Source organism: Saprolegnia diclina (assembly GCF_000281045.1).
Source record: "Saprolegnia diclina VS20 unplaced genomic scaffold supercont1.33, whole genome shotgun sequence".
Taxonomy (NCBI): Eukaryota; Oomycota; class Saprolegniomycetes; order Saprolegniales; family Saprolegniaceae; genus Saprolegnia; species Saprolegnia diclina.
In genome coordinates this window covers 497476-521701 of record NW_008246100.1, presented here as the reverse complement: position 1 = coordinate 521701, position 24226 = coordinate 497476, and the positions used below count along the sequence as shown (strand labels likewise).

The 24226-nt window shown below is 62.7% G+C and overlaps 7 protein-coding genes across 9 annotated transcripts; 5 read left to right on the top strand and 2 right to left on the bottom strand.

The window, feature by feature from the left end:
* Positions 1-72: 72 nt before the first annotated feature.
* On the top strand, positions 73-1428 carry SDRG_10141 (hypothetical protein; the record flags this gene model as incomplete). The annotated part of the gene is made up of 3 exons (XM_008616117.1): positions 73-986; positions 1035-1173; positions 1227-1428. 3 exons carry the CDS (start codon positions 73-75, stop codon positions 1266-1268), a joined length of 1095 nt encoding a protein of 364 aa, XP_008614339.1. The 3' UTR covers positions 1269-1428.
* A 49-nt stretch (positions 1429-1477) lies between these two features.
* On the top strand, positions 1478-3615 carry SDRG_10140. Of its 2 annotated transcripts, XM_008616115.1 has the most exons (4): positions 1478-2969; positions 3023-3161; positions 3211-3396; positions 3437-3614. In XM_008616115.1, the coding sequence occupies exons 1-4, from the start codon at positions 1492-1494 to the stop codon at positions 3497-3499; spliced, it is 1866 nt and encodes a 621-aa protein (XP_008614337.1). In that variant the 5' UTR covers positions 1478-1491; the 3' UTR covers positions 3500-3614. The 2 variants fall into 2 exon arrangements, with proteins under 2 accessions (XP_008614337.1, XP_008614338.1); XM_008616116.1 differs by having other exon boundaries at positions 1478-3161; positions 3437-3615.
* A 7-nt stretch (positions 3616-3622) lies between these two features.
* On the top strand, positions 3623-5132 carry SDRG_10139 (AP-1 complex subunit mu-1). The gene is made up of 3 exons (XM_008616114.1): positions 3623-3851; positions 3899-4834; positions 4880-5132. Exons 1-3 carry the CDS (start codon positions 3666-3668, stop codon positions 5051-5053), a joined length of 1296 nt encoding a protein of 431 aa, XP_008614336.1. The 5' UTR covers positions 3623-3665; the 3' UTR covers positions 5054-5132.
* SDRG_10138 (hypothetical protein) lies at positions 5034-5782 on the bottom strand. The gene has a single exon (XM_008616113.1). The coding sequence runs from the start codon at positions 5709-5711 to the stop codon at positions 5133-5135; it is 579 nt and encodes a 192-aa protein (XP_008614335.1). The 5' UTR covers positions 5712-5782; the 3' UTR covers positions 5034-5132.
* A 618-nt stretch (positions 5783-6400) lies between these two features.
* Positions 6401-12487, top strand: SDRG_10137. 2 transcript variants are annotated; one of them, XM_008616112.1, is made up of 5 exons: positions 6401-7047; positions 7107-11510; positions 11555-11689; positions 11735-11861; positions 11908-12487. In XM_008616112.1, the coding sequence occupies exons 2-5, from the start codon at positions 7167-7169 to the stop codon at positions 12429-12431; spliced, it is 5130 nt and encodes a 1709-aa protein (XP_008614334.1). In that variant the 5' UTR covers positions 6401-7047; positions 7107-7166; the 3' UTR covers positions 12432-12487. The 2 variants fall into 2 exon arrangements, with proteins under 2 accessions (XP_008614334.1, XP_008614333.1); XM_008616111.1 differs by having other exon boundaries at positions 7104-11510.
* Positions 12488-12557: 70 nt separating this feature from the next.
* On the top strand, positions 12558-13523 carry SDRG_10136 (hypothetical protein; the record flags this gene model as incomplete). Its single annotated transcript, XM_008616110.1, has 1 exon — positions 12558-13523. The coding sequence occupies one exon, from the start codon at positions 12558-12560 to the stop codon at positions 13521-13523; it is 966 nt and encodes a 321-aa protein (XP_008614332.1).
* Positions 13466-23861, bottom strand: SDRG_10135 (hypothetical protein). Its single transcript, XM_008616109.1, has 3 exons — positions 17650-23861; positions 13739-17597; positions 13466-13694 (listed from the first exon to the last, which is right to left on the bottom strand). The coding sequence occupies exons 1-3, from the start codon at positions 23828-23830 to the stop codon at positions 13592-13594; spliced, it is 10143 nt and encodes a 3380-aa protein (XP_008614331.1). The 5' UTR covers positions 23831-23861; the 3' UTR covers positions 13466-13591.
* Between the last annotated feature and the right edge of the window lie 365 nt (positions 23862-24226).

Sequence of the window (24226 nt, the reverse complement as noted above, 5' to 3'; positions counted from 1 at the left end):
GTGGCGCCGGAGGCGTTGGCATCCGGATACGGTGCCAGCCTGGTTCGTCCGGATGCGATGCAAGATCGCAAAATGGAACGCCAGCCGTACACGGGCCCGCGGCTCGGGAGCTGGTCGGCCTTTCCGCAGTGGAAGGCGGGCTTCATGGCCGCGATGGCGTCCGAGCAGCTCTCGCAGTACTTCCTCAAGCCACAGTTCGAGGACCTGTTGCTCGTGTCGCCGGCGCTCGTCCAGCGCCTCCGCGACGAGGCCGAGCTCGCCGAGCCCATCGTGCCTCCGATGCTCTCAGGGACCAAGCGCGAGATGGCGACGCACGATCGGATGCTGCGCGTGCATGCGCGCCTTGAGGAAGCGATCCAGAACCAAGTCGCCCGCCACCGCGCCGATGCCGAGCGCCGCGCGCGGCAGTATTTGATCGCTGCGCTCGACACCGCCCTCGTCGACACCATGCAAGCCGCGCCGACCGTATTCGACGCATGGCTCTTCTTGCATGTGAAGAGCCTCATGCCCAGCTTGGCGCAGCAGGTCCACGACATTTCGGAGCTCCAAGAACGCACCACCGACGGTGTTGCACCCCTTGAAGCACCCATGGACCAATCTCTGCAGGACCTCTTGGCGATGCGCGGGGCAGAAGAGTCCAACGATTGGCTTCGCGCTATCGTCGGTCGACTCAAGGTGGCGCTTTCCGCAGATGCCGACAGCACGTCGTCCATCCCCACTACACCGCACATTTCGCCTTTCCCCACAAGCGCCCTCGAGCGCATGCGACCTGCACCGCCAGGCGCTAGCCTGGTGCGTCGTCCGCTGCAGCCCCTAGGAAGCCCACTGCGCTTGCAGCGATACCGTACGCTGCGAACGTCTCCGACCGCCGGGAACGCGCGTCCGATTCCCAAGAAAGCGTCGCCACAGCACAGCTTCCTGCACGTCTCCGCCAAGCCCCTGCCGTACAAGGCCAAGACGGCTGTCGACGTGGTCAACCTGGCTCCGTAAGACAGACTTGGATCCCTGCGCCTGCGACCAACTACACTATGTAGACGCAACGCGTGGTCGCCCAAAGAAACCAAGGCGCTCACCAAGCTCATGGCCGTGCACGGCCGCAACTGGGCGGCCATCTTGGTCGAAGGCCACGCGAGAAAGGTGCTTTTGCCGTGCCGAACCACCAAGTCGCTCCAGGTACATATGACGTGGCATTATGAGGATGAGGGCCCTGACCTGTATTTTGGTAGAAGAAATATTACCGCATGCCACGCCACGGAGCTACTAGCTAAGAAGACGCATCTTGACGCATCGCTATACCTTTATGCAACACGCAAGCTTGAGCGTTCCCAGAGCCTCCACTCGATGCTACACGGCGGAGTAAAACGTACGTAAAACTCGTCATGCACCGCGTAAAACCATTTAAACGTTAAATAATTGAAAAACCTGAACATAAAACGCGTTCAAGCAGATGGCGCTTGTCCTATTGGTTGCAAGCAAGACAAGATATCCCGCATGATGGCACACCGGTACGCGGGGCCGCGGCTGCAGGACGCGACCGGTATCGCCGCCTGGACGACGCAGTTCCTGGACGAAGCAGCAGCGGTTGGCCTCGACAAGTACTTCACCGTCGACGAGTACGCCGACGCGGCAAGCGCAGCGCTGCGTGTGTCGACAGCCAAGCGTCACCTCATTGTGAGCAAGGCCGAGGCCATGGAGCCCGAGGTGCCATACAATGGTCTCTCGCCGTCCGAGCACAGGCGCGCAACTCAAGCGCGACAAACCCGCGTCCAGGACCGCGTCGCAGCGGCATTGGCCAAGGAGGCACTCGCGATCGGTGCGCGCGACCGGCGGGCTGCTGAGCGCTACCTGCTCTCCGCCGTCGACCCGTGCTGGCACGCGACGCTCGCGGCCGAGTGCGGTCCGTACGCCAAGTGGAAGCGCCTACTCGCGACGCCTAGCACACCTTTGCCGCATATTCCGGCGCTCCTCGACGCCATGAGCATCACGATCCACAGCGACGAGGACTGGGCCACCTTCGCCCGCCGCTTGGACGGTCCCGCGAATACGTACGTCGACAGCATCGTCGCCATGGGCGTCGCAGCTGCCCAAGGCGATACAAACGCCATTGTGTACAGCCACAGCGTCGGCGAGAAGCTTCGATGCATGCTGTTGGCGCATGCGATGCCCCCCGGGATGCTGGACGATTCCTACCGCAACGAAGCGCAGTGGAGCTACGAGGCTTTCCAGGAGGATTTACAAACACAGTGGGCGCGCCGTACCGAGACGCACCTCGAAGAAGACCAGGAAATGCTTCTGGACGGCGGCGGCGCCTCGTACTCGACCGACGACGCCGATGGCCAAGATGCGACCACCGCCGTCACACTCCACAACACGGAGGATGAGCCCATGTCGCATGATGCAGCGTCGTCACCGACCCACCGACGCGCCAAGGAGCGGAAGAAGAAGAGCAAGTTGAAGCTGTACTGTGCGTACTGCCACTCCAAGAAGCACTCGGACGCTTCCTGCTTCCACCTCGCGATAGCGTACCGCGACAAGATCGTGCGCGAGGGGTATACGCGTCCACGCGGTGTGCCGATCCCGCTGCTGTCGGACGACCTCGTCGAGAGCAAGCGACGCTTCTGCACCTACTGCCACAGCACCAAGCACAGCGACAGCGTCTGCCTCCAGCTCGTCGACGACGTGCGCAGCGGCAGTGTCCGATCTGGGTACGCGGACCCGGATGGCCAGCTCATGCCGACGCCGGCACGCGTCAAGACTGACGACGAGAGCAAGAAGACACCCAAGCCGTTGGACACCATTGTGCCCAAGCTGGAGCTTCTCGCTAGTTCACTACCATCAACTGCTCCGGACGACAGCATCCAAGTCATGGAGCCAAACGAAGACAACCATGATGCAGCGACGATGGACGAAGACGATGACGAAGAGGATGAAGATGACGACGTTGTCATCACGCATGTACAAGAAGCGAGGTCCTCCCTCTTCCAGCATACTAGATGTATGCTGCTCACAGACGGTATGGTAGAAACAACAAATGGAGTGCGGCCGAGTGTCACCATCTCGTTGCGCTCGTGATCGAGCTCGGCTCGGCGTGGGGCGCTGTCGTCTCACGAGGCATCGCCGAGAAGACGCTGCTGCCGTCACGGACCCCGTACGGCGCCAAGGTGCGCGTGCTGTCAACCAAAAGCCTCATGTCATGGCGTCGATGGACAGAACCAGTATGCAAGGCTCGTCGAGCGCGGCTTTGCCCAGAAGGCGGTCCGCAGCGCGATGTTTACGCCGGCGGAACTTGCCTTTCTGCGCACCACGTATGCCAAGTACGGCAACCGATTCGGCGCCATTTTCAGCGAAGGCCAAGCGCAGGGCTTCTTCGTATCGCGCACCGTCACCGACATCAAGGTGCTCCTCACCACCTCGGTAGCCACTCATCCGTGGACAGGAAAAGGTCTACCGCAAACGAGCCGCGTGGGCCACCGCCGCCACGTCCTCTAAGTACTCATAGTACGAGCCACTTTGACATACTCGGGCAAGTGACGTGCATGACGCGCGCCACGTGTGCGGCGTGCAAACCTCTATAAGTTTATATTGGAAATTAATTGCTAGAGGTGGCAGGCTGACGAAGTGGGTGCGTTGTTGGGATTCGTATCGGCGGTGGACGGACGACCATCATGGTGCTCAGCGCGGTCTTCGTGACGGACCTCAAGGGCAAGATCATCATCAGCCGCAACTACCGCGGAGACATCCCGATGTCCATCGCGGAGAAGTTCACGCAGTACGTCACCGAGAAGGACGACGCCGAGCAGCGGCCGGTCTTTACGCACGACGAGTCGGGCGTCACGTTTGTCTACATCAAGGTACATTTGCTAGCCGCCTCGATGGCTCGTCATGGCGCATGGATTAGTTCAACAACCTGTACCTCATGACGGTCACCAAGGTCAACTCGAACGTCGCGCTCATGCTCATGTACCTCAACCGCATCTGCCAAGTGTTCCAGGACTACTTTGGCGAGCTCGAAGAGGAGAGCATTCGCGACAACTTTGTCATTATCTTTGAGCTCCTCGACGAGACGATCGACCACGGGTACCCGCAGACGACCGAGGCGCGCATTCTGCGCGAGTACATTACGCAGGAAGGCCATCGCATGGAAGCGGCGCCGCGCCCACCGACCGCGCTCACGAACGCCGTCTCGTGGCGCTCCGAGGGCATCAAGCACCGCAAGAACGAAATCTTTCTCGACGTCGTTGAGAAGCTCAACCTCCTCGTGGCATCGAACGGCACGGTGCTGCACTCGGAGATCCTCGGCGCGGTCAAGATGAAGTCGTTTCTGAGTGGCATGCCCGAGCTCAAGCTCGGGCTCAACGACAAGATGCTCTTTGAAGCGACGGGGCGCTCAACAACGTCGTCGAAAGGCAAGGCCGTCGAGATGGAGGACATCAAGTTCCACCAGTGCGTCCGCCTCGCGCGCTTTGAGACCGACCGCACGATCTCGTTCATTCCGCCGGACGGCGAGTTTGACTTGATGACGTACCGCCTCAACACGCACGTCAAGCCGCTCATCTGGGTCGAGGCGGTCGTTGAGCCCCACTCGCGCAGCCGCATCGAGTACATGATCAAGACCAAGAGCCAATTCAAGAGCCGGAGTATCGCCAACAACGTTGAGATTGTGATCCCGGTCCCGCCGGATGTCGACAGTCCGTCGTTCAAGTGCTCGATCGGCAGCGTCACGTACGTGCCCGACCGTGACGCGATCGTCTGGACCATCAAGCAGTTCAACGGGTCGCGCGAGTATGCCATGCGGGCGCATTTTGGCTTGCCCTCGATCACCAACTCCAACACGGTACGCCCGAACTAAGTCTTATTTTCTCATGTCCCACATTGCCAGGCGACGAGCGACGAGTGGAAGGCGCCGATCCAGGTCAAGTTTGAGATCCCGTACTTTACGGTCTCGGGCATCCAGGTCCGGTACCTCAAGATCATTGAAAAGTCGGGCTACCAGGCGCTGCCGTGGGTGCGCTACATCACGCAGAACGGCGACTACCAGCTGCGCATGTCCTAGTTGGCTTGCTCGCACAAGAAGACTACAATACACACTCTGCCTGCATGCTATACATTCGCAACACAGCGTCTTTTGCATATTAGGTCACTTCGTGCCCAAGCACAATGACCTTGGGACTCGGCGACACGCAGTGGAACATGGGCGACGCGTGCCGAGGCGAGTGGCCCCGTGGTGACAAGCGGCTGTTTTGGCGGTACCGGTGCGCTTGTAGCTGCCCGTCCGTGGCGTGGTCCATCCCGAAGAAGGTGCGGATCTCGTCTGCAATCGGGCACGACCCGCGGCCGTTCTGGAGGCAGCGCGCGTGGAGGTTCAGTAGCTTGGTCGCAAATGTCTCGAGAAGGTCGCGGCGCTCACGCAGCACCTGCGGCGACGCCAGCGCAAACGGGCGCCGGGACGGAAACTCAAATTCGAGCAGCGACAATAGCGGGTCTTGCGGGCTCGGGCACGGCGCCTTGTGCGTGAGGCTGCGCAGGCGGTTCCGGAAGGCGCGGACCGCCGAGTAGCGCGCGACGAGCCGCCACGGTGCGTGGCCGTGAAACGCGACGAGGAAAACGTACCGCGTCGGGGTCCCGCTGAGCACGTTAACGGCGACTGCAAAGAGGCGGGGCGCGGGCTCCTCGAGCGCGTCGGCCAGCGACAGTCGGTGCGGCCCGCTCATCGCCAAGTGAGCAAGACGGTATCTTTCTGAACGGCCATAGCCATCTCGCCTGGCAGGTGTAGGTCGGCGAAGAAGATCCAAGCTGGCCGTTCCAACGGCGCACCGGCAGTTGGCGCCGTTGGCGACGCTCAGTCCTCGCGCGGCTAGGCGCCGCGTCTCAGAGACGAAGGACGCCATCGAGGTCGATCGCCTAAGCGTGCCACGTCACGCATTTTGCTGTATTGCAGCATGCAGTGTATAAATGGATACAGTGTATTTGAGATATAGAAACAGGTGAAATTATATCAGCTTCCACGGGTAACTCATTCTCAGGATCTGGCAGCGAGCTCTCAGGAGGCATACCGACAATGAGGGGCTCGGTGTCGCAAGTGAGATCTGTACGTACCGCAATGTGTCCCGGCCGCCTCCAAGGAGCCTTCGCAGAGAACGAGACGGCCTCTAGTACCGTCTTCACCACAGGAAACCTTGAGCAACCTCCTAGAGCGAGTCGCAAAGTCACGTTTCCTTGCAGTTGCACAGGAGGACCCACACCCAAGAAGGATGCAACCGGTCCTTCCCGCGTGCTCTCCTCGTGTTCGACGAATGACGCGGGAAGATGGCTTTGACGCCGCTAGACGAGACCCAAGACGCTGGTTGAGCAGTTGAAGTGACGACCACATGCGGTATGCCATTGGGGCGCGCAAGAGGCAGGTGCTATCTCGAGGTCAAGATTATGCACTGTTGCCAAGGCCCACACGCGGGCAAGACACGACCCACTGATGCAGTCCCAGTTTGCGAAGGCTGCCACAAGCTCGTCTAGCGTCATCCAGGCTGCACCAGAACCCGCTTGCGTCGCCCCTGTGGCGCCGTCGAGCACGCACACCACCCAACTCTTTGACTTGTACGAGGCCCACGGCGTCGACGGGTCCCGAGCCGAGCAGCACACGCTGTCGACGCACTGTTGCGGTGCATGGCCGCGGCCGCTAGCGACGGCAAGGAGGCCGCCACCATATGACGGTCGCCGCGGGCCTTTGCGAAAAGCACCTGTTTCTAGCGTGTCCTGGTCGGCGAGTGCCACGTCGGTTCGAAAGCCGGCGCCAGCAAAGGTGGCACAGACGCGTCAGGTTCGCCCGCAGCGCCTCTCGCACCTCAGAGCCACCTCGCGCCAAGCGTCCCATGGACCTAGAGCATCGTCTGCATCCCCGAGGCGGCTGTGGTGCGTGGCATGGCACGGGCCTGTCGTGGCGGCGAAGGCGTCCGGTCGTGTGACAGCGAGTAACGAAAGTCGTTATCCGGATAGCAGCCATTTTGAGGCAGCATTCTACTCTTTGATTGTGGCTGATTCCAAGAGAAGAAGGTAGGGTGCCATGACGCCAGCGTGGCGCGATGCTCATCATGCTGCATGCGATGTAGCAGACAAAGGAGACCGTGTCCCCTTCGTATACCTCTTCCTCCTCCTCCGACGACGACTCCTGCATGAGTGCCATCGACAAGGAGGATGACAAGCGCCCTTCGGACGACGACACAACGACGTCGACGTCCCCCGATGTAGTAGCGGCGACCGAGGACGTGCTCCAGCTGCGCATCACGACGACGCTCGCCGGACCGAACGGCCCGTCGTCGACGACCTCGACGTCGGCCATGTCGCTGCCCACATCGGCGAGTTCGTCGCCCGACAGCACCGCGTCCGCGGCCCACGCCGCCGACTACGAGACGACGCTGCCCGCGCCGCTTCCGAGCGCGGGCTCTATGAAGCGCACTAGCAGCGCCAAGGAAGCACCCACGTCGTCTGGACTCACGCCGCCGCCGCTCAACCGATCTAAGACCACATTCGATGGGCCGCAGACGTCGCCGACGTTGTCACCGGCACTGCAATCGTCGACGTCGGCGACGACACCAACGTCCGCGTCGTACTCGAGCTCGACGCTTCAGAACCAAGTCGAGATTTCGTCCGTGGTGCTGCCGCCGGATGCGATCAAGGAGGTCGAGGAAGACAAGCACTCGCACACGGTCTTCTCGCTCGAGGTGCGTCTGGGGAGCGGCCTGCGCTGGATCATCGAGAAGCGGTACTCGGACTTTCGCGAGTTTCACGAGCGCATGAAGAAGGCGAATCCGGCCGTGCGCAACCTCACGTTCCCCAAGCGACAAATCTTCCGCAGCAAGAGCTCGGCCGTGATCGAGCAGCGCCGAAGCGACTTGGAGAAGTACCTCAAGGACATCCTTGGCGTGACGCCGCTCATGAAGGTGCCCATCTTCAACTTCCTCTCGGTCTACGCGCACCTCGAGAGCTATGACCGGAAGAAGCGCCGGCAGCAAAAGGAGATCGACCTCCGGCGCATGAAGAACCTCCTCCCGTCCGACGAGCTCGACGACATCCAAGCAGCCTTTACCCGTCTCTGCTCGAGCAAGCACTTTGCATCATCGTCGGATGAGAGCAACGACAACAAGCCGTCCGAGCCCGCGTCGCCCGCGCCCACGTCGGCGCCGTCGCTCCAAGTGACAGGCCCACTCTCGACGCAAGGCTCGATGCTGCAGCTGCTCGACCCAAAGGAGAACGTGTCGATCAACAAGACGGCGTTCCGGCGCGACGTGCTCAGCGTCTTCCCCGACATGCCGTCGACGTTTGCGATGCGGCTCCTCAAGGGCATCTCGGACAAGCAGCACAGCGACATCTGCATGGACGAGTTCGTGCGCGCGATCGCGATCCTTCGCCACGGGTCGGTCGAGGACCAACTCGCGTTTGCATACCAAATGTGCGACCACGACCACATGGGGAAGCTCCAGAGCACAGGGCTTGGCAACCTCTTGATCTGCATTTACGGCCGGACGCTCGCCGACAAGCCCGAGTACAAGCGCCTTCTGAACGAAGTGTTTGACTATGGCCGCGTGCGTCTCGGGCTGCTCGAGTTTGTCGCCGAGATCCAAAAGCAGCCGCTTGTCGGGCTGCTGATCGACTGGATGCCGCGCTTCATGGACGTGCTCTGCGAGTCGGCCGACCCCAAGTTGCTCGAGCTCCAAGAAGAGTACAACCCCGTCGTACAGCAAAAGATCCTCGAGGCCGAAACGCTCTTCAGCATCAAGGAAATCGGGCTGCTCCAAGAGGCATTCCACGCGTACCGGTCGTCGTCGCCGGACGAGGCCATCGATGTCGAAGCGCTGACGAGTGACTTCCCGCTCGACATGTCGGACGCGCGCCTTCTCACGCTCTTTGCGTCGTTTGGGCCGCGCGCCAACGGCGTCGACGTCGACGTCTTTTCGTTTGTTCATACGCTCTCGATCGCGTGCCGCGGGTCGACGGACGCCAAGATGCACTTTGGCTTTGCCGTGTTTGCATCCGAGTCGACGCTCAACCACGAAGACCTGTTTGCGATGCTGCAGCTCGAAGTCCTCCAGCACACGCCCATGGCGAGCACGATCGAGCATTACATGCAGACAGAAGCGACCGAGAGCGCTCGGCGTGATGTGCTCTCGAGCGCGCAGCTGGGGCAGTACGTCGACCACATTCTCGAGGCGTTTGGCGCCAACGGTCAGCTCACACTCGAGCAGTTTTGCGCGTGGGCGACCGCGGTGCAGTTTCGCATCGCAGCCCTCGACCGCATCAAGCAGACGGTGTTTGTGCAGCTCGGTCTTATCCCGATGAACAAGCAAGAGGAGATTGAGGTCGCCAAGCTCTGCTACCGCGAGTACAACCCCGCCGAGCTCGTCGAAGACGACCATTGGTACATCCTCGAGCAAAGCTGGTACGACCATTGGCGCAAGTACGTGGGGTTTGTGCCACTCGTGGCGCTGCGTGGCAACCCGGCGGCCCCGAAGAGCACCGCCGTCGTTGCGCCGAGTCCCGCAAAGCCTGGTAGCGCGCTTGGATCGCCCGCCAGCAACAAGACTGGTCTTCTCGCCAAACATTCGACCAAGACGCCGCCGCCGGTCTTGGCGCCCAAGGACGAGACGCCGAGCTCGATTCTGGACTCGGACAAGAACGTGATCCGGCCCAAGTACATTGCGAATGCGACGCTGCTCAACAAGGAGAAGGTGTTTGCGCCGAACGACGAGATGCTCATTGGGAAGCACTTTGTCGTCGTGCACGAGCAGCTCTGGCTCGGCCTCAAGCAGTGGTACGGCGGCGGCCCCGAGATCAAGAAGACGGTGATCGTGCTCTCGAACGGCCAGACGACGCTCAACCTCTGGAACTCGGAAGACGAGAAGGACGAAACCAAGCTCGACGAGCACGCGCTCGCGCTCGCGACCAAGCAGCCGCTGAGCGCGACCAACGGCCTCACCAAGCGCGTGCGTGCCGGCGCGTCGGTGGGCCTCGTCAACCTCGGGAACACGTGCTACATGAACTCGGCGCTGCAGTGCATTGGCAACACGCCGCTGCTCATCGACTACTTCCTCTCGGGCATGTACATCCTCGACATCAACCGCACATCGACGCTGGGCATGCAGGGCAAGCTCGCCGAGGTCTACGGCAAGCTCGCCGAAGACATGTGGAGCGCCAAGTACAAGTCGATTTCGCCGCGCGAATTCAAGAAGACGATCGGCAAGTTCAACGAGGCGTTCCGCGGCAGCGACCAGCAGGACGCGCAGGAGCTCATCGCGTTCCTTCTCTCGGGCCTCAGCGAAGACCTCAACCGAATCCTCGACAAGCCGTACATTGAGCACCCGGACAGCGACGGCCGGTTCGACTCGGACCTCGCAGACGAGTGGTGGCGCAACTCGCTCAAGCGCGAGGTCTCGATCATCGTCGCGCTCTTCACGGGCCAGTACAAGTCGCTCCTCACGTGCTCGCAGTGCGGCTACAAGTCGGCGCGCTTTGAACCGTTTACGTTCCTCCAGCTGCCGCTGCCCGAGCCGACGCACAACAACGTGACGATCCGGCTCGCGTTTGCAGCCGACCGCATGCCGCTCAAGCTCTCGTTGCGCCTCCCGATCGACGCGACGGTCTTTGACCTGAAGAAGCAGCTCGCCGACCTCTGCGTCGCCGAGTTTGATCTGCCGACGACGACGGTTGCTGACATCAAGATTTGCGAGTTCCAGGGCTCGCTCATCTTGGGCTTCAAGGCCGACACGCGCAAGCTCGCCCAGATCCGGAGCATCGACCGGCTGCTCGCGTTCCAGCTCGAGCCATTGGCCCCGCGCGTGATGGACATGACGCGGTCCCGCCGGCCGTCCATTCTGGCGGAGATGCCGTCGGGGCAGCCGACGTCGTCGACGACCGACGGGCCCGTGTACGTGACGGAAGGCTCGCTCATCGAAGTGCAACACAAGGGTGAGTACCTCCCCGCGACGATTCTCAGCATTGACACGCCCGAGTTTGTGCGTGTCCAGTACCGGTCGGGCGAGATCGAGGCCGACGTGCCGCACTCGCGTCTGCGCCAGCGGCCGCCGCGTCTCCTCTACTGCCCTGTCGTCTCGCGCAAGCTCGGGTACTCGCCAGTGTACTTCAAGAACCCGTTCCGGCCCGTGCCATTTGGGACGCCCGACCTCGTGCGCCTCTGCCCCGAGGTGACCACCGGCATTGATTTATACACGATGGTGTGGCAACGCGTGCAGCGGTACCTCAAGAAGGAGCTCTCGCCGCCGACAGAAGTGGCCGCGACGACCAACGAGATTGTGGTGTGCGACTCGATCGACGCGGTGTTTTGCCTCAAGGATGTCCCGCACGGGTTTGTGCTTCGGCGCGTCGACGCCAAGGGCCTCACGGACACGCGTACGCCGTGGCTTGCGCGCAGCTTTGGGTCGACGATCCCGTGCACCGACCAAATGGTCGACCTTCTCGAAGACGAGACTATTGCGATCGACTGGGACGTCCAAGTGCTCCAGGTAGCGCCGTTCTTTGTTGTAGGAGATGCTGATGATTACTCTAGGATCATGTCGATATGGATCTCATGAAGGGCGTCGACATGCATGCGAGCGTCGCCAAGAACAACGCGCTGGACAACGGCCCCGTGCCGCTGAGCCACTGCCTGGATGCGTTTACATCGGAAGAGAAGATCCAAGAAGTACTCGACTTGTGCAAGAGATGTGATGGTTGATGGCTCTTCTAGGGCTACTGCTCGAGCTGTCGGCAGCACCAAGAGATGACCAAGAAGCTCGAAATCTGGCGGCTCCCGCCTGTTATGGTGATTCAACTGAAGCGATTTCAGTACACGCAGACGTATCGGCGCAAGCTAGGTAGGCCGTCACGCTCTTGGTACTAGCCTTTAGATTTGTACTGTAGCGTCGCTGGTCCAGTTCCCCGTCCACGGCCTCGACCTCTCGTCGTGCGTGGCGCCGTTTGAAGAGTTCCCGACACGGTACCCCGAGAAGCTGCCGTCGGGCGACGCAACCTCGGCTGCGACCGATCCCGCGGCCGCCGGCAGTGACGCCGCTGACGTGGCGCAAAACAGAATACGCCGAGGATACACCAACACGAACCTCGAGCAGTCGCGCTGCCTCGAGACGCACTACGACATGTACGGCGTCGTGAACCATCAAGGCGCGCTCGGCGGCGGCCACTACACAGCGTACGCCAAGAACAGCGTCGACGGCAACTGGTACTCGTATGACGACGACCGCGTCCGGCTCATCGAAGAGAGCAAAGTCGTCACGTCGTCGGCCTACTTGTGCTTTTACGTGCGAAAAGACATGGACGACCTCAGCGTCGACACGATCTTCCCGCCCAAGAAGGACGGCAAGATCACTGAAGAAGACATCAACCGGTTCGTCGAAGAGAGCGACAAGGGCAAGTGCGCCATCATGTAATTTGAAAATCTGCAAGTGTTATTTGTGGGAAATCATATTTCGCCTTCCATGTTGCAGTTTGTGTCATAAAACCGGACGCATCCGGATACGCTGCCAGTCGCTGGTCAACAACACCACCGAGCGCGCATGGTCCCGTACACGGTCGCGCAGGTCGACAAGTGCGCCTTTACCTACTGGTACCCGGCCTTGGCCGACGCGAGCCTCAAGAGCATCGCGATTGCGCTGCCGGAGGTCGTCGTGGCGATGCTGCTGGCCGACAAGATTCAGTTTCGCGAAGTCGACTACCCGCCGTCGTTCGTCGCGGACGTCAAGGCCGCGATCGCGTCGCTCGGCGGCAAGGTGTTTGTCAAGCTCGATTGGAGCTGCCCGAAGGACGCCAAGTGGATCCTTGGCAACTCGCTCGCGTGCGTTTGCTTGGAAGACATGGTCCTCGCGCTCAAAGCGAGCGACTTCATCTTGCACGACCTCACGGCGGCCTACGACGAGTGCGTCGACGTGTCGGACGACCGCCGTCGGCCCGAGACGTTCCACCTCGTGCTCAAAAAGTGGGCCAACTGCTACGACTCGATGCATTTCCGGTGTTTTGTCAAGGACCGTCGCCTCGTCGGCATTACGCAGCGCAACTGCGGCGACTACTACGCGTTCTTGACCGACGAGACGACGCAAGACGAGCTCTGCAATGCGATCGGCGCCTTCTACAGCCGCTACTTGCTCCATGCGGAAGTCGTCGACGCGAGTTTTGTGTTTGACGTGTACGTCGACAAGTCGCACCGCGTCTTCCTCCTCGACATCAACGTCTTTGGCGCCGTGACCGACCCGCTCCTCTTTACATGGGACGAGCTCGCGACGTGGCGCCACGACGAAGACGCCATTGACTTTCGGGTCGTGGACTCGGAGACCGCGATCGTCCCGGACGCGTACTCGCAGTACAAGGTCCCCGTCGACCTCGTCGACCATTTGGCGACGCCCGGGGGCTTTGACGATTTCATGCGCCAAGTCGCCAAGGACAACGCCAAGGATGCGGACGACGACGACGAAGATGACGAGGATGAGGAGGACGACGAGGACGATGGCGTCGAGTGGAGCTCGTAGTAGCGCTCGCGATCAAGAAGAAATACACCATGCATTGAACGCCCTACTACGTCTGGGTGGGCCATGGCTTAGCCAAAGCCAAAGCCTTCCGAGCCTTCGCGGATCGCGAGGAGGAGGCGCGCCTTGAGCTGCTCCTCGTTCTCGTACTCGGGTAAATCCAGCTGGTTAAAGCTACGACGCCATGAGCCATTGAGGTATCACACAGAGCGACGTACCACGTGTGCGCGGTCGGGAGCGTGTTGCTCGGGCCGAACGCCTTGTGAATGTTAAACTTTTGGGTCCCCCGCATGCCTTCGAGCGCCTTGAAGCCTTCGAGGGGCACCTTGGACGTGCCCGTGACAAACTGCAGAAAGAGCGCGCGCTCTTCGTGGCTGAACGAGTAGAGCACGTTCCAAAACCACCGGATGACCGGGTCCGTCGGCTTGAAGTTGGCGTAGTCCGTGTTGGCCTTGAGGTCGTCAATGTCGATCTCGGGCATGCCCGAGATGAGCAGCTCGAGTTCGTTTTCGTTGAAGATCGAGATCAGCTGTGGCGACACGAGCTGATGGAGGCCAGTGAGGAACGCGTCGATTTGCGCGCGGATGCCGGTCGCCATGCGGTGGTGCGTCACGAGCTTGACGTACTCCATCTTGTTGGCGTCGGTCACTTGGATGTGGCGGCCGTTCGGGATCAAGTCGACAACGTCGAGCTTCCCAAAGTTCGAGTGCTCGAGCGAAAACGTCAGGTCCAAGCAGAGGTCCGCGATCGGGTTGTCGAGGAGCGCGTGGAGGTTCCGGTAGTACTCGGGGTCAATGGCCTCCATGTCGCTGTACGACAGCGGCAGCTGCAAAATGTGCTTGTAAAACGACCGCGTAAAGTGCGCATCGAGCAGCTGGCCGTCCGCGATCGCCTTGCCAATGACCTTGCCGACAAACTCAAAGTAGATCAGGTGGTCCTTGTTGACGTACGAGAGCGGGTTGGGCTGGAACGTCGGCGAGTCGGCGGCTGACGTAAAGAGCGCGTAATTCGGGTTGAAGATTTCGCGCGCGAGGATCATGTACCACTCGCGCGTGACGCCGCCCGCGTCAATGCCCTCTTCGCCCGTAAACGAAATGTGCAGCTTCCGACGCAGCTCGGCGCCGCTCCGCATGCGCAGCGCGTAAAACGAGTCTTCAAAGACGCGGTCGCGCCGCACCGGAATGCGCACCGACGAGCCGCCGCCGCCGTGGCGCATCGCCGACTGCCGCAGCCGCTTCATCGCCGTTTGAAAGTACGTGCGCTTGTTGTCAAAGTCCAAGAACGCACGGCAGCGGGGAATCTTGATGAGCGCCGCGAGCGACGCGTCGAGCAGCGACGGCTTCTCGCGCACGAGCATGTTGAGCAGCACGCGGTTGGCCTCGACAAAGAGCGCGACCCGCGTCGTATCGCGGTCCGTCTCGAGGATCGCCACTGGCGCTTCGACTGGCGCCGGCTTGGCCTCGTCGTCGGGCGCCGTCAAGGACAGCACCGCGGCCTCGCGCTCCGACATCATCGACTCGACCGGCGCTTCGAGTGTCATGCTGGCTGCGTCCCGCGCGTTGACGACAAAGAACGCTTCAATCATCGGCAGAAACCGCGTGAGGAGCGACGCCATCGCACACGACGCGCCCGCGCTCTGGCCCTCAATGACCGTCGAGTCCGCCTTGTCGGGCTGCTCGCCGAGGCTGTCGCGGGCTTCTTCGAGCGACCGGCTCAGCGCGTCCCAGATGCCGTCGAGGCCAACCAGCCGCGTCTGCTCGGTAAACTGCTCGGTCGAGACCGCCACGTCCGAGAGCGTGTGCAGGTACCGCAGCAATTTGCGCTCGTCGCGCACGGACGCGAGCACGGCCGACGTCAGCGCCTGCGACGCACCACTCGGCAGAAGCGGGGAGGTTGCGAGGCGCGTCGCGTGGCCCACGAGCGTCGCCAATAGCGTCATTTGATTCGCCTCGATGCACCCGAGCTGCTTGAGAATCGAAATCACGCGTGTTTGCATGGCGCCCGTGCAGAGGTCGAGGCCAAGGACGCCCACAATGCGCTCCATGTGCGCCGGCGAGAGCGCAACCCGGGGCACGGGAGCCCACTCGAGCGCCTCGTCGTCCACTTCGTCCGGCTTGGTCGCGGCCTTGTCGGGGCGGAAGCGCGCGAGGGGTGCGACCGTCGCGTGCAGCACCTCGAGGAGCATGTCGAGGTTAGAGGCGCTGCGGTAGATAACCGGCTGGCCGAGAAAGTCGAGCAGACATACAAGGCCGACGCGCTCGTAGACGTCGCCGCGCAAGAGCTCGAGCACAAAGCGCGCGTTTTGCTTGGTGAGCGAGACGAGCACTGTGAGCAGCCGCGTCGCCACCTCGATCGGCAGCTTGGCTTCCGACGGCTTGAACATCGTGCAGCCCAGCAGCCCTTGCGGCGGAAACGACACCGACGCCGACGAGCCGTCGAGCATGGCCAAGACGTTGGCTTGCAACAGCGACCGGGTCGACGGATACGCACACAGATTCGCGACGACGCTCGCAAAGTCGCGGTGGTTCAAAATCGACTGCACCATGTACAGCAGCGTCAGAAGGCTCTGGACCGCGCGCGTGTCCACGAGCGCGAGGTGCTCCACGTCGCCTTCCTCCTTCTCGAGCTGCAGCATGCCGGGGTGCGTCGCGTCCGAGCGCGCAAGCGCCTGGGCGGTCGCATTGTCGTGACGCGACCGCGGCCGCCGCGCCGCACCGCTCTCGAGGATGTCCGTGCCGTGCGTCGTGAGCATCCGGCGCAACGTCGGACGTTGAAACATACCCCGCGCCGCGTCGCCGGCCGAGGGCTCGGGGCGAAAGTTGGCGCGGAACGCGTGCCGCTCGCGGAGCACCATGGCCTCGGCGCGCACGTCCGACGGCAGCGTCTGCAGAAACGCGTCGTCTGACGTGATCAGAATCTCTTCGCGGAGCTCGGGCGCGAGCGATGCAACAAACGACGCCGTGTCCATCTCTTGGGCTAACGACACGTCGGCCGGCGCCGCGGCTTCGCGCTCGCGACGCTCGTTGGCCAAAATCTCGTCGCGAATGTCGGCCGGGAGCGCCTCGAGCGTCTCGCGGTCGTAGCTCGAGTTGGCAATGTCAATTTCGAGCTGTGATTGGCCGTTGGTTGACGCTAGCGGCGGCTCGGGTGCTTGGCTTGCAATGATCTCGGCCTGCATGTCGGGCGGTAGCGAGTTGAACACTTCGGGGTCCATGCCGGCCGGGCACACGAGACCGGCCTCGGCTTCGTCGGCCGCGACGCTTTCGGTCGCCGCGGGCTCAACGTCCGCGGGGGCTGGCGGCACGGGAGCCGGGGCGGTCGGCAAATCCAGCGTGAAGCTAAAGAGCTGGTCCGACGACGCCGACGTCGGTGCAGGCGGTGGCAACGTGGTCGTGTCCAGCTGACTCAGGCTCATTTGGATCGCGCGCGCCATTTGGTCGGCCACACTCGTGTCCACAGGCGGCTCGTCGTCGTCGTCTCCTTCGTCTGCAGGCGCCACGGGGCTCGACGCCACGCTCATCGACGCATCGGGCGGCGACTGCAGCGACGACTGCCCCAGCGTACTCGTCAGCGCAATCACGGACGCTGTCTCGGACGCCGCATCGTCGGGCACGGCCGATTCGGGCGTCGGTGCCGGCGACCCCGGCACCTCGTCCGTCTCATCGGGAGCAGCATCGGCGACCACGAGGCCATTGAGCTCTTCTTCCATGCGCGACACAACCGAGCGCACGACGGCGTCGTCGCGGCTCCCAAACGGATTGGCGCCAAACTCCCAGTGGTTGCTGCTGCGCGGGAAGCGCGACGCATTCGACCGCTGGAGCTGCGGCGTCATCGAGAGCTCACTGAGCAAGTGAAAGTCTGCGCGGGACGACGGCGGGTGGCGCGACGGCGGACGGTCACCAGCTCCGCGGCCCATGCCGCCAAACTCGTAGAGCTCGGCTGCAAGCTCCCCACCGACGGCCGGCGACGCCAAGAACGGGTGCGTCAGGCCCGCGAGCGACGACGTCGAAATCGTCGGTGCGGCACTGCGACTGCTGCGACTGGCGCCCGGCAACCCCGGCGTCGGGCGGCCCATGACTACACAGACACAGGTATATGAGTGGCGATGCGTCATATGCACAAATCGTACGACGGAAGCGCCGGCTGTCGCGGTCCAAGACGTCAAATGGCACCGTCATGACGTCCGGGTCGTCCGCTTCGTCGTCAAAATCGCGCAGCACAAACCCGGATTCGTGGTCCGGCGTCTCGCCACGCTGCGTGAGGTCGTGCTCGAACTCTCGAAAGAGCTGGCTCCACGCCGCGTTGCGCGACCGGTGGTTGGAGCCCAAGGACGCCGAGAAGAGGTCAAAGATCGACTGCGCTTCGTTCGCAAACGACGTTTCGTTCGAGCGCCGCGTCGCGTTCGACGCCATCGTCCGCGCACGCTGCAGAATCGCTTGGGGCGAGTCGTCGGCGGGCGCCGGCGCCGCGCGCGGGGCAGATTCGTCGTCGTCGTGCAGTACCGAGAGGTCGGCGTCCAGCGAGTCCCAGAGCTGCGTCGGGTGAATGACGTCGTCTTGGCGGGTGCGCGCCGGGTAGTCGGCCTCCATCATCTCCATGTCTTCGCGGTTGAGCTCGTCTTCATCGTCGTCGTCGTCGTCTTCATCGTCCTCGCCTTCTTCGTCCTCCTCTTCTTCCTCCTCGTCTTCCTCGTCTTCCTCATCTTCCATGTCCTCGCCCGACATGCCATGCTCGTCATCTTCGCTTTCAGCGTCTTCCATCGGCGCGTCGTCGGCCTCGGCGCTGCCGGCCACCTCGTCGACCGCCATGCTCTCGTCGGCCGGCGCTTCGTCCACGACCTGCATACTCGCACTCGTGTCGTCGACTTCGGTGCTCTTCTTCCGCGGCACCTTGCGCAGTCGGTGGGCGACCCACGGTCGCGTAAACGCCGCGAGCAGTCGCAGCACCATGTTGCACGTCGTGCGCGCGAGCGGGTGCGTCAGGTCCACCTTCCCAAGCGCGTCAAAGAGCAGCGTGACAATGTTGGTCTTGGTCTTGAGCAGCCACTTGGCGTGTTCCCAGAGACCGCTCTTCTCCTTGACGTCGTCGCGCGGCCAGAGAATGCTCAGCATGAGCGCGCACCACGCGTGGATCGAACTCAGGGCCACGGTCCCGTTGCCGTGAGTCGCCAACGCCCACGCTTCAATGAGCTTGACGACCTCGGCGAGTACGCGCTTGGCGCTCTCGCTGTTGGTGCCGCAGATGCCGAGGAGAAGGCGGTGCGCGTTATGCACGCGGTCCTTCGTGAGCTCTTTCAGGCGGTGGCGGTCCAGCGCCGTCTCCTCCGGTGTCGCGGCCGGCTTGCGCAAAAGCTGCGTGAGGTCGCGGCACGGCAGCATCTCGGTGAGCACGAGCTCCACAAACGGCATGTGGTCTTGCAGCAGCACGTTGGCGCAGGTCGGGAAGAGCGAGACGAGGTGCACGAGGTAGAACATCGGCAGCGCGCTCTCGTGCTGCTGTTGCGCCCGCCAGAGCGCCATCAAGTTGTCGACCACGAGCTTGATGACAAACGACGCGTTGGGAATGGGCAGCGTGAGCAGCTTTTGCGTGCCGACGAGCGTCGACGTGCCTGCTGGCAGCACGTACAACCGGCCCGACTCGCTCTTCTTGACGACAATCGTGGCCTTGAGCGCGTCGACAAACAGCGCTTCGTTGCGCAGCGCGACAATGCCGAGCTCCGAGAGCAGCGACCGCGGCGATATGCGCATGAGCTCTGGGGCGCCAAAGCGCGCGCTGAGCTTCTTGAGCGACTGCAGCACCTTTTCTTCCATGCGCGCCTGCAGCACTTGCGGGTACTCCATGACGTGCGCGAGGAGCGCCGACGTGAGCTCCTTGTAGCCGTCAAAGCGACTGTCGAGCGCCAAGCAGGCTTCGACGCCGTGCCGCGTCACAAAGCGGTCCGCGATCGACACGTCGCGCGTGAGCCGCACGAGCAGCTGCCACATGGCGTGGCCGACGTTGCCCGAGACCCCTTGCTGCATGAGCGAAATGCACGTGTCGAGAAGCGACTCGCGCATCGAAAGCGTCAGCACCCCGTCTTCCTGCCCGAGCGCGTCGAGGACGAGGAGGACGGTCGTGAGTCCGTCGTCGGGCGACGCGGGGGTCGCCGTCTCGAGCACACTCAGCAGATGCGCCACGCACGACGGCGTCAAGCTCGCAAGCACTTGGCGGCTCGGCGGATCGGCGTGCAGAAGTAGCGCCAAAAGGTGGGTCCCCGGCGTCATGGCGTCCATCGAGTGCGCCAGCACAAATGCATTGATCTGCGAGAGCACGTTGTGGCGCTCGTCGTTCGACCGCTGGCACTGCACGAGGAGCAAGTCGGCCATGACCTTGACGACGACCATGCGCTGGTCGCTCGGCTGGCTCTTGACGACGTCAAAGCACATGCGTTCGAGGCCGCTACGAACGCTCGTGTAGAGCTCCGAGAGCTCGGCCGCCGAGTCGACGACCGGCGCCGGCGTCTCGTCCATCGGCACGTTGACATCGCCGACTTCGCTTTCGTCAAACGGGTGCGACAAGAGGTACTCCATGGCGAGCTCGACGTCATTGAGCTGCACGCGGCGCAGCGCCGTCTCGACCGCTGGGCGGCCAAAGCCCATGGACGTGAGGCTTTCGACCACGAGCTCGTCAGCGACAAACTCGGGCTTGGGCGCTTTGGGCTTCTCCGTCGCGGCCACATCGAGGCGGTGCTTGAGCAGCGTGGCGACCGCGGGGAAGAGGTAGCTCAGCGACGCGTCCCACGGGAGCGTTGCGAGCTGTGCCTCTTTGGCCCAGAGTGGCAAAATCGTCTGGAGCACCATCGTGTGCATTTGCATCTTGAGCGCGGTCGGCTCAAACGGCTTGGCCGAGTTGGCGTCTTGCAGCAGCGCCAAAGACGCTGTGAGCGGCGCATTGGTGATCGCACCGAGGTCGCTTGCGCGCTTGAGCAGCTGAAACGCCGTCTGGAAAAAGCGCAAATCTTGCTTCGAGAGCGCTGCGACATTGTCCAGCAGTGCCAGCGCATGCTGCGCGATCCATTGTAGCGTCGACGCCATGAGGCCCGACTCGACGACTTCCTGCAGCAAGACCGCATTGGCCGTGCGGCGCTTGCCTTCGTACAAGAGCGCAGTCAGCGTCTCGAGGTAGTAGACGCCCGCAAACGAGACCTCGAACGGCAGTGTAAACCCGCGAATCGAGTCGAAAAGGTCGCGCAGCAGCGCATGCAACGAGTGCGAGAGCGGGAGCGCGTGGGCAGCGAGCGGACTTACCGCTTCCTCCGAGAGACGGTGGTGCGCGGGCACGGCCAGGAACGTCCGACCGTACTTGGTCACCAGATTCCGCACCATAAGCGAAAACTTGAGCAGCAAAAGCGCACCAATCTTCCACAAACCGACCGGCGCCTTCGGAACGAGCTGCCGCTCGAGCGACGTCCGTTCGCAGAGCACACTGCGGTCCACGGCAAAGAGCTTGGCCAGCACGTTTTGGTGCTTCTCGAGCGTAAACTCGGCAAACCATCGGCGCGACTGGCTGTGCGCGTGCGCCGTGCGGAGGCTCCAGAGCAAGAGCGAGACAAGCCACTCGAGCACGGAAATCGTGCGCAAGTAGTCGCCCGCGGTGCGGACATGGGCATTAGCATCGAGAAACACCGCATCCACAGTCGCGTTGGCCAGCGGCACGTCGGCCATCGATGCCATGCCAATCGTCGCCGGCAGCGACTCCAAGTGCAGCGCCATTTGCTGCACAATCTTGGTCAGCATCGTCGTGGGCTGCTGGCCAGCGTACGCGCGCGCGGCGACCGTGAGGCCCTGCGCTGCGGGGTAGTGCGCGAGGGACGCGTGCGACTCGTGGGACTGCGTGACGCTCGAGAGAAAGTCGGACGTCGACGGCAAAATGCGACTGTAGAGCGTCAAGAGCGTGTCGACACCGCCGAGGTCGGCAAACCGCGCCGCGTGCTCGGCTTTGGCCAGGACGGTCTCAAGCACGTCGCACACATGCATCGTCATGCGCAGCACGGCCGTGTGCCGGCTCTCGTCATCGTTGGCGTCCAAAGTCGCGTCGCTGTAGCTCTGGACTTTGGTCAGCGCGCGGACGCAGGCGTCAATCGTGGGCTTTTGAAATGCCGGGACGTGGCGCATGAGCTCGTCGAGGCCGCCGCCGACGATGGACGCGACGTCGCCTTGGAGACTGTCAAAGCCATGGTACAACACGTAGCTGGGCATGACAAACATGTCGAGGAGGTACGTCACTGGCTCGTACGCGACGACCTTCTCGACGTGCGTCGACGTGAGGCAGAGCGCGCTGAGGACGCTCGGGACTGCAATCACGAGCTCGGGCGACGGCGACAGCGCGTTCACACCGGTATTCAAGTCCCAGCGACAGAGCGTTTTCAGAAACGCGTCCGCAAGGCCGCTGCCGTGAATGTGGTTGACCGACGTCGGGTCGTTGTTGATGATATCCGAGAGGAGCGTCGCGGCCTGCGCAAAGAGCATCGAGCCGTACGCGTCGACGTTCGAGAGAATCGCGAGCAGCACTTTGGCGAGCGGCGCTGTGTCGCGGATCACGCGCGACGTCGCGCCGGCGCTCATGACGCCCTGCGAGTGGAACGACACCGAGAGCATGTTGAGGAGCGTCAAGAGCAGAATCTGCTGCGTGCCGACGACCGACTCGGCGTGCAAGTCGGCCGCGAGACGGTCGATCAAAATGCTAACGCCGCTGAGGTCCCGATAGAGCGCGGCGGCCGGCGCGTGGTTGGTCACAACGCACTCGAGGGCTTGGACGCACTGGACGACCACCGACGTGTGCAACGGGCTCAGCGACGGGCAGCTGATCGCATGCAACAGCGACGGGATGATGCCGCTCTCCGTGAGTGCTGACGCGCCCGACGGAATGCCCACGACCACCGAGAGGAGCCCGAGCACGCTCTCGACCCAGTACAACTGGCGATCCGTGCTCTGCGAGAGGTCGCGGAACGGCGTCAAGTCGGCGGTCGATGTCGTTGCTTGCACAAACGCGACCGCGAGCGTCATGTCCATGTCGGCGTCGGGCGACTTGGTCTCGTCCAGCGTGAGGCTGCTCAGCGTCCCCATCGTGTGTCGCACAAGCGAGAGGAACGCGCCGTGGGGCATGCCGCGCACGACGCCGAGCGCTGTGAGCACGGACGACTGCAGGCGCGAGAGGTCACGCACGCCGCGGCTCTGCACGACGCCGTCGCTCACGAGCGCTGTGAGCACTTGGACGGCCGCGACGCGGACGGGCAGCGGTACGTGCGGGTGGATGTCATATCGAATGAGCTCGACGATTTCGACGACGAGCTCGGCGTTGGCCTCCATGTACTGTGTCACTTCGTCCGAGTCGCCAAAAATGTAAAAGAGACCGAGGAGCGCGTGGAGACGCTCGACGACCGCGACTTCCCGTGTGCTCCGCGACACGGCGCTGTAGCTCGAGCGAATACGGTACAGCAACTTGAACTGGTGCTTCTCCGGGACGTGGTGCGCTTGGATCAGCTGCGCCAAGACGTTGGCAGCGGTGGTCGGTTCGGCCTGCGCCGGCGGATCCGGGATCTGGATCGAGACAAGCACGCTGTCTTTGGCGACCTCGTCGTAGCGGTAAAACTGGTAGACCATCTCGGGCCGGTTGGCCTCGGTGCGCGTGGCATCGTCTTGGAGGTAGTCGACCATGTCGAGACTACTGCTCGCGCCACCGCTGCCTTCGGCCACGACGAGAAGGTACTTCTTTAGAAGCGTGCGATCGCGCGCCTTGACGTCGTTGGGCGCCCGCGGGTCCGTGGTGTACCGATGCGGCAGCGATGGCAATGCGAGCATGGCCACGAGCTTGATCGCTTCGCGCGCAATGCGCTCGCTCGTCGCGCCGACGAGCAACACGAGGTGGTCAATCGACGGGTACAAATGCTTGTTGGTTGCGTTCTCCGAGAGGATCGCCGAGACGCGGAGCACTTCGTACGCGAGCTCGTCGCGGACCGCGTACGTCCAGGTGCCCGGCGCCAGCGCCTCGCCGCTATGGAAGATGACGATTGGGCGGCCATCATCGGTCGCGGCGCGGGTGACGATCCGGTCGAGGAGCTTCCCAAACGCCTCGAGCAACGGGATGTAGTTGTACAAATCGGCTTGGCCCTCAAAGGGCCAGTCGCGCAGACGCTGGAGCAGGCGAAGGAGGGCGTCCGTCGGCGGGGGCGCCTCCGACGCAGCGTCGTCGCAGTGGCGGACCAGCAGATCCACGAGCGCTTGCTCCCCTCCGGTCGGTGGATACCTCGGGGCTCCTGCGCCGCAGATCATTTCGTTTGGTTTCCGCAAAAATCCCGACTCCCAAATCTCGCAAAAAGGCTTTTTGGTCGGTTAATTTATACGGACAAAGAAGCCCCGTGCGAGAGGACGACGCTGCATGGACGATGGGGACCAAGGTAGACAATCCCGTGCATGAAGGCTCCGCTGCATGCAGATGCTTCCACATGCATCTCCGCACATGACGAAGCGCGGTTCCTCGATCGCGATCCGAAGACAGCTCGCGTAGATCCGGTCGATGCTGCGATCATTGGGCTCATTCGCAGAGGCGCGCGAGGGCCAAGGCTCCTCGCTGCGTCGTCGTCCTCGGCGATCTTGCATGGACCTCGTCATAGAGGTCGCGGAAGAGCATGGAGGACGAGCATGGAGGAAGAGCGTGGAGGACGCGGA

What these genes read in the sequence shown, in the direction of transcription:
- SDRG_10140 (XM_008616115.1), top strand. Translation starts at nt 1,492, where the DNA reads ATGATGGCACACCGGTACGCGGGGCCGCGGCTGCAGGACGCGACCGGT. An exon ending in GGACCCCGTACGGCGCCAAG is followed by an intron (nt 3,162 to 3,210) that starts GTGCGCGTGCTG and finishes GTCGATGGACAG; the next exon opens with AACCAGTATGCAAGGCTCGT. An exon ending in GCACCGTCACCGACATCAAG is followed by an intron (nt 3,397 to 3,436) that starts GTGCTCCTCACC and finishes ATCCGTGGACAG; the next exon opens with GAAAAGGTCTACCGCAAACG.
- SDRG_10139 (XM_008616114.1), top strand. Translation starts at nt 3,666, where the DNA reads ATGGTGCTCAGCGCGGTCTTCGTGACGGACCTCAAGGGCAAGATCATC. An exon ending in TCACGTTTGTCTACATCAAG is followed by an intron (nt 3,852 to 3,898) that starts GTACATTTGCTA and finishes CGCATGGATTAG; the next exon opens with TTCAACAACCTGTACCTCAT. An exon ending in CGATCACCAACTCCAACACG is followed by an intron (nt 4,835 to 4,879) that starts GTACGCCCGAAC and finishes CCACATTGCCAG; the next exon opens with GCGACGAGCGACGAGTGGAA.
- SDRG_10138 (XM_008616113.1), bottom strand. Translation starts at nt 5,711, where the DNA reads ATGAGCGGGCCGCACCGACTGTCGCTGGCCGACGCGCTCGAGGAGCCC.
- SDRG_10137 (XM_008616112.1), top strand. Translation starts at nt 7,167, where the DNA reads ATGAGTGCCATCGACAAGGAGGATGACAAGCGCCCTTCGGACGACGAC. An exon ending in GGGACGTCCAAGTGCTCCAG is followed by an intron (nt 11,511 to 11,554) that starts GTAGCGCCGTTC and finishes TGATTACTCTAG; the next exon opens with GATCATGTCGATATGGATCT. An exon ending in CGGAAGAGAAGATCCAAGAA is followed by an intron (nt 11,690 to 11,734) that starts GTACTCGACTTG and finishes TGGCTCTTCTAG; the next exon opens with GGCTACTGCTCGAGCTGTCG.
- SDRG_10135 (XM_008616109.1), bottom strand. Translation starts at nt 23,830, where the DNA reads ATGATCTGCGGCGCAGGAGCCCCGAGGTATCCACCGACCGGAGGGGAG. An exon ending in CGACAGCCGGCGCTTCCGTC is followed by an intron (nt 17,598 to 17,649) that starts GTACGATTTGTG and finishes GTGTCTGTGTAG; the next exon opens with TCATGGGCCGCCCGACGCCG. An exon ending in CTCCCGACCGCGCACACGTG is followed by an intron (nt 13,695 to 13,738) that starts GTACGTCGCTCT and finishes ATGGCGTCGTAG; the next exon opens with CTTTAACCAGCTGGATTTAC.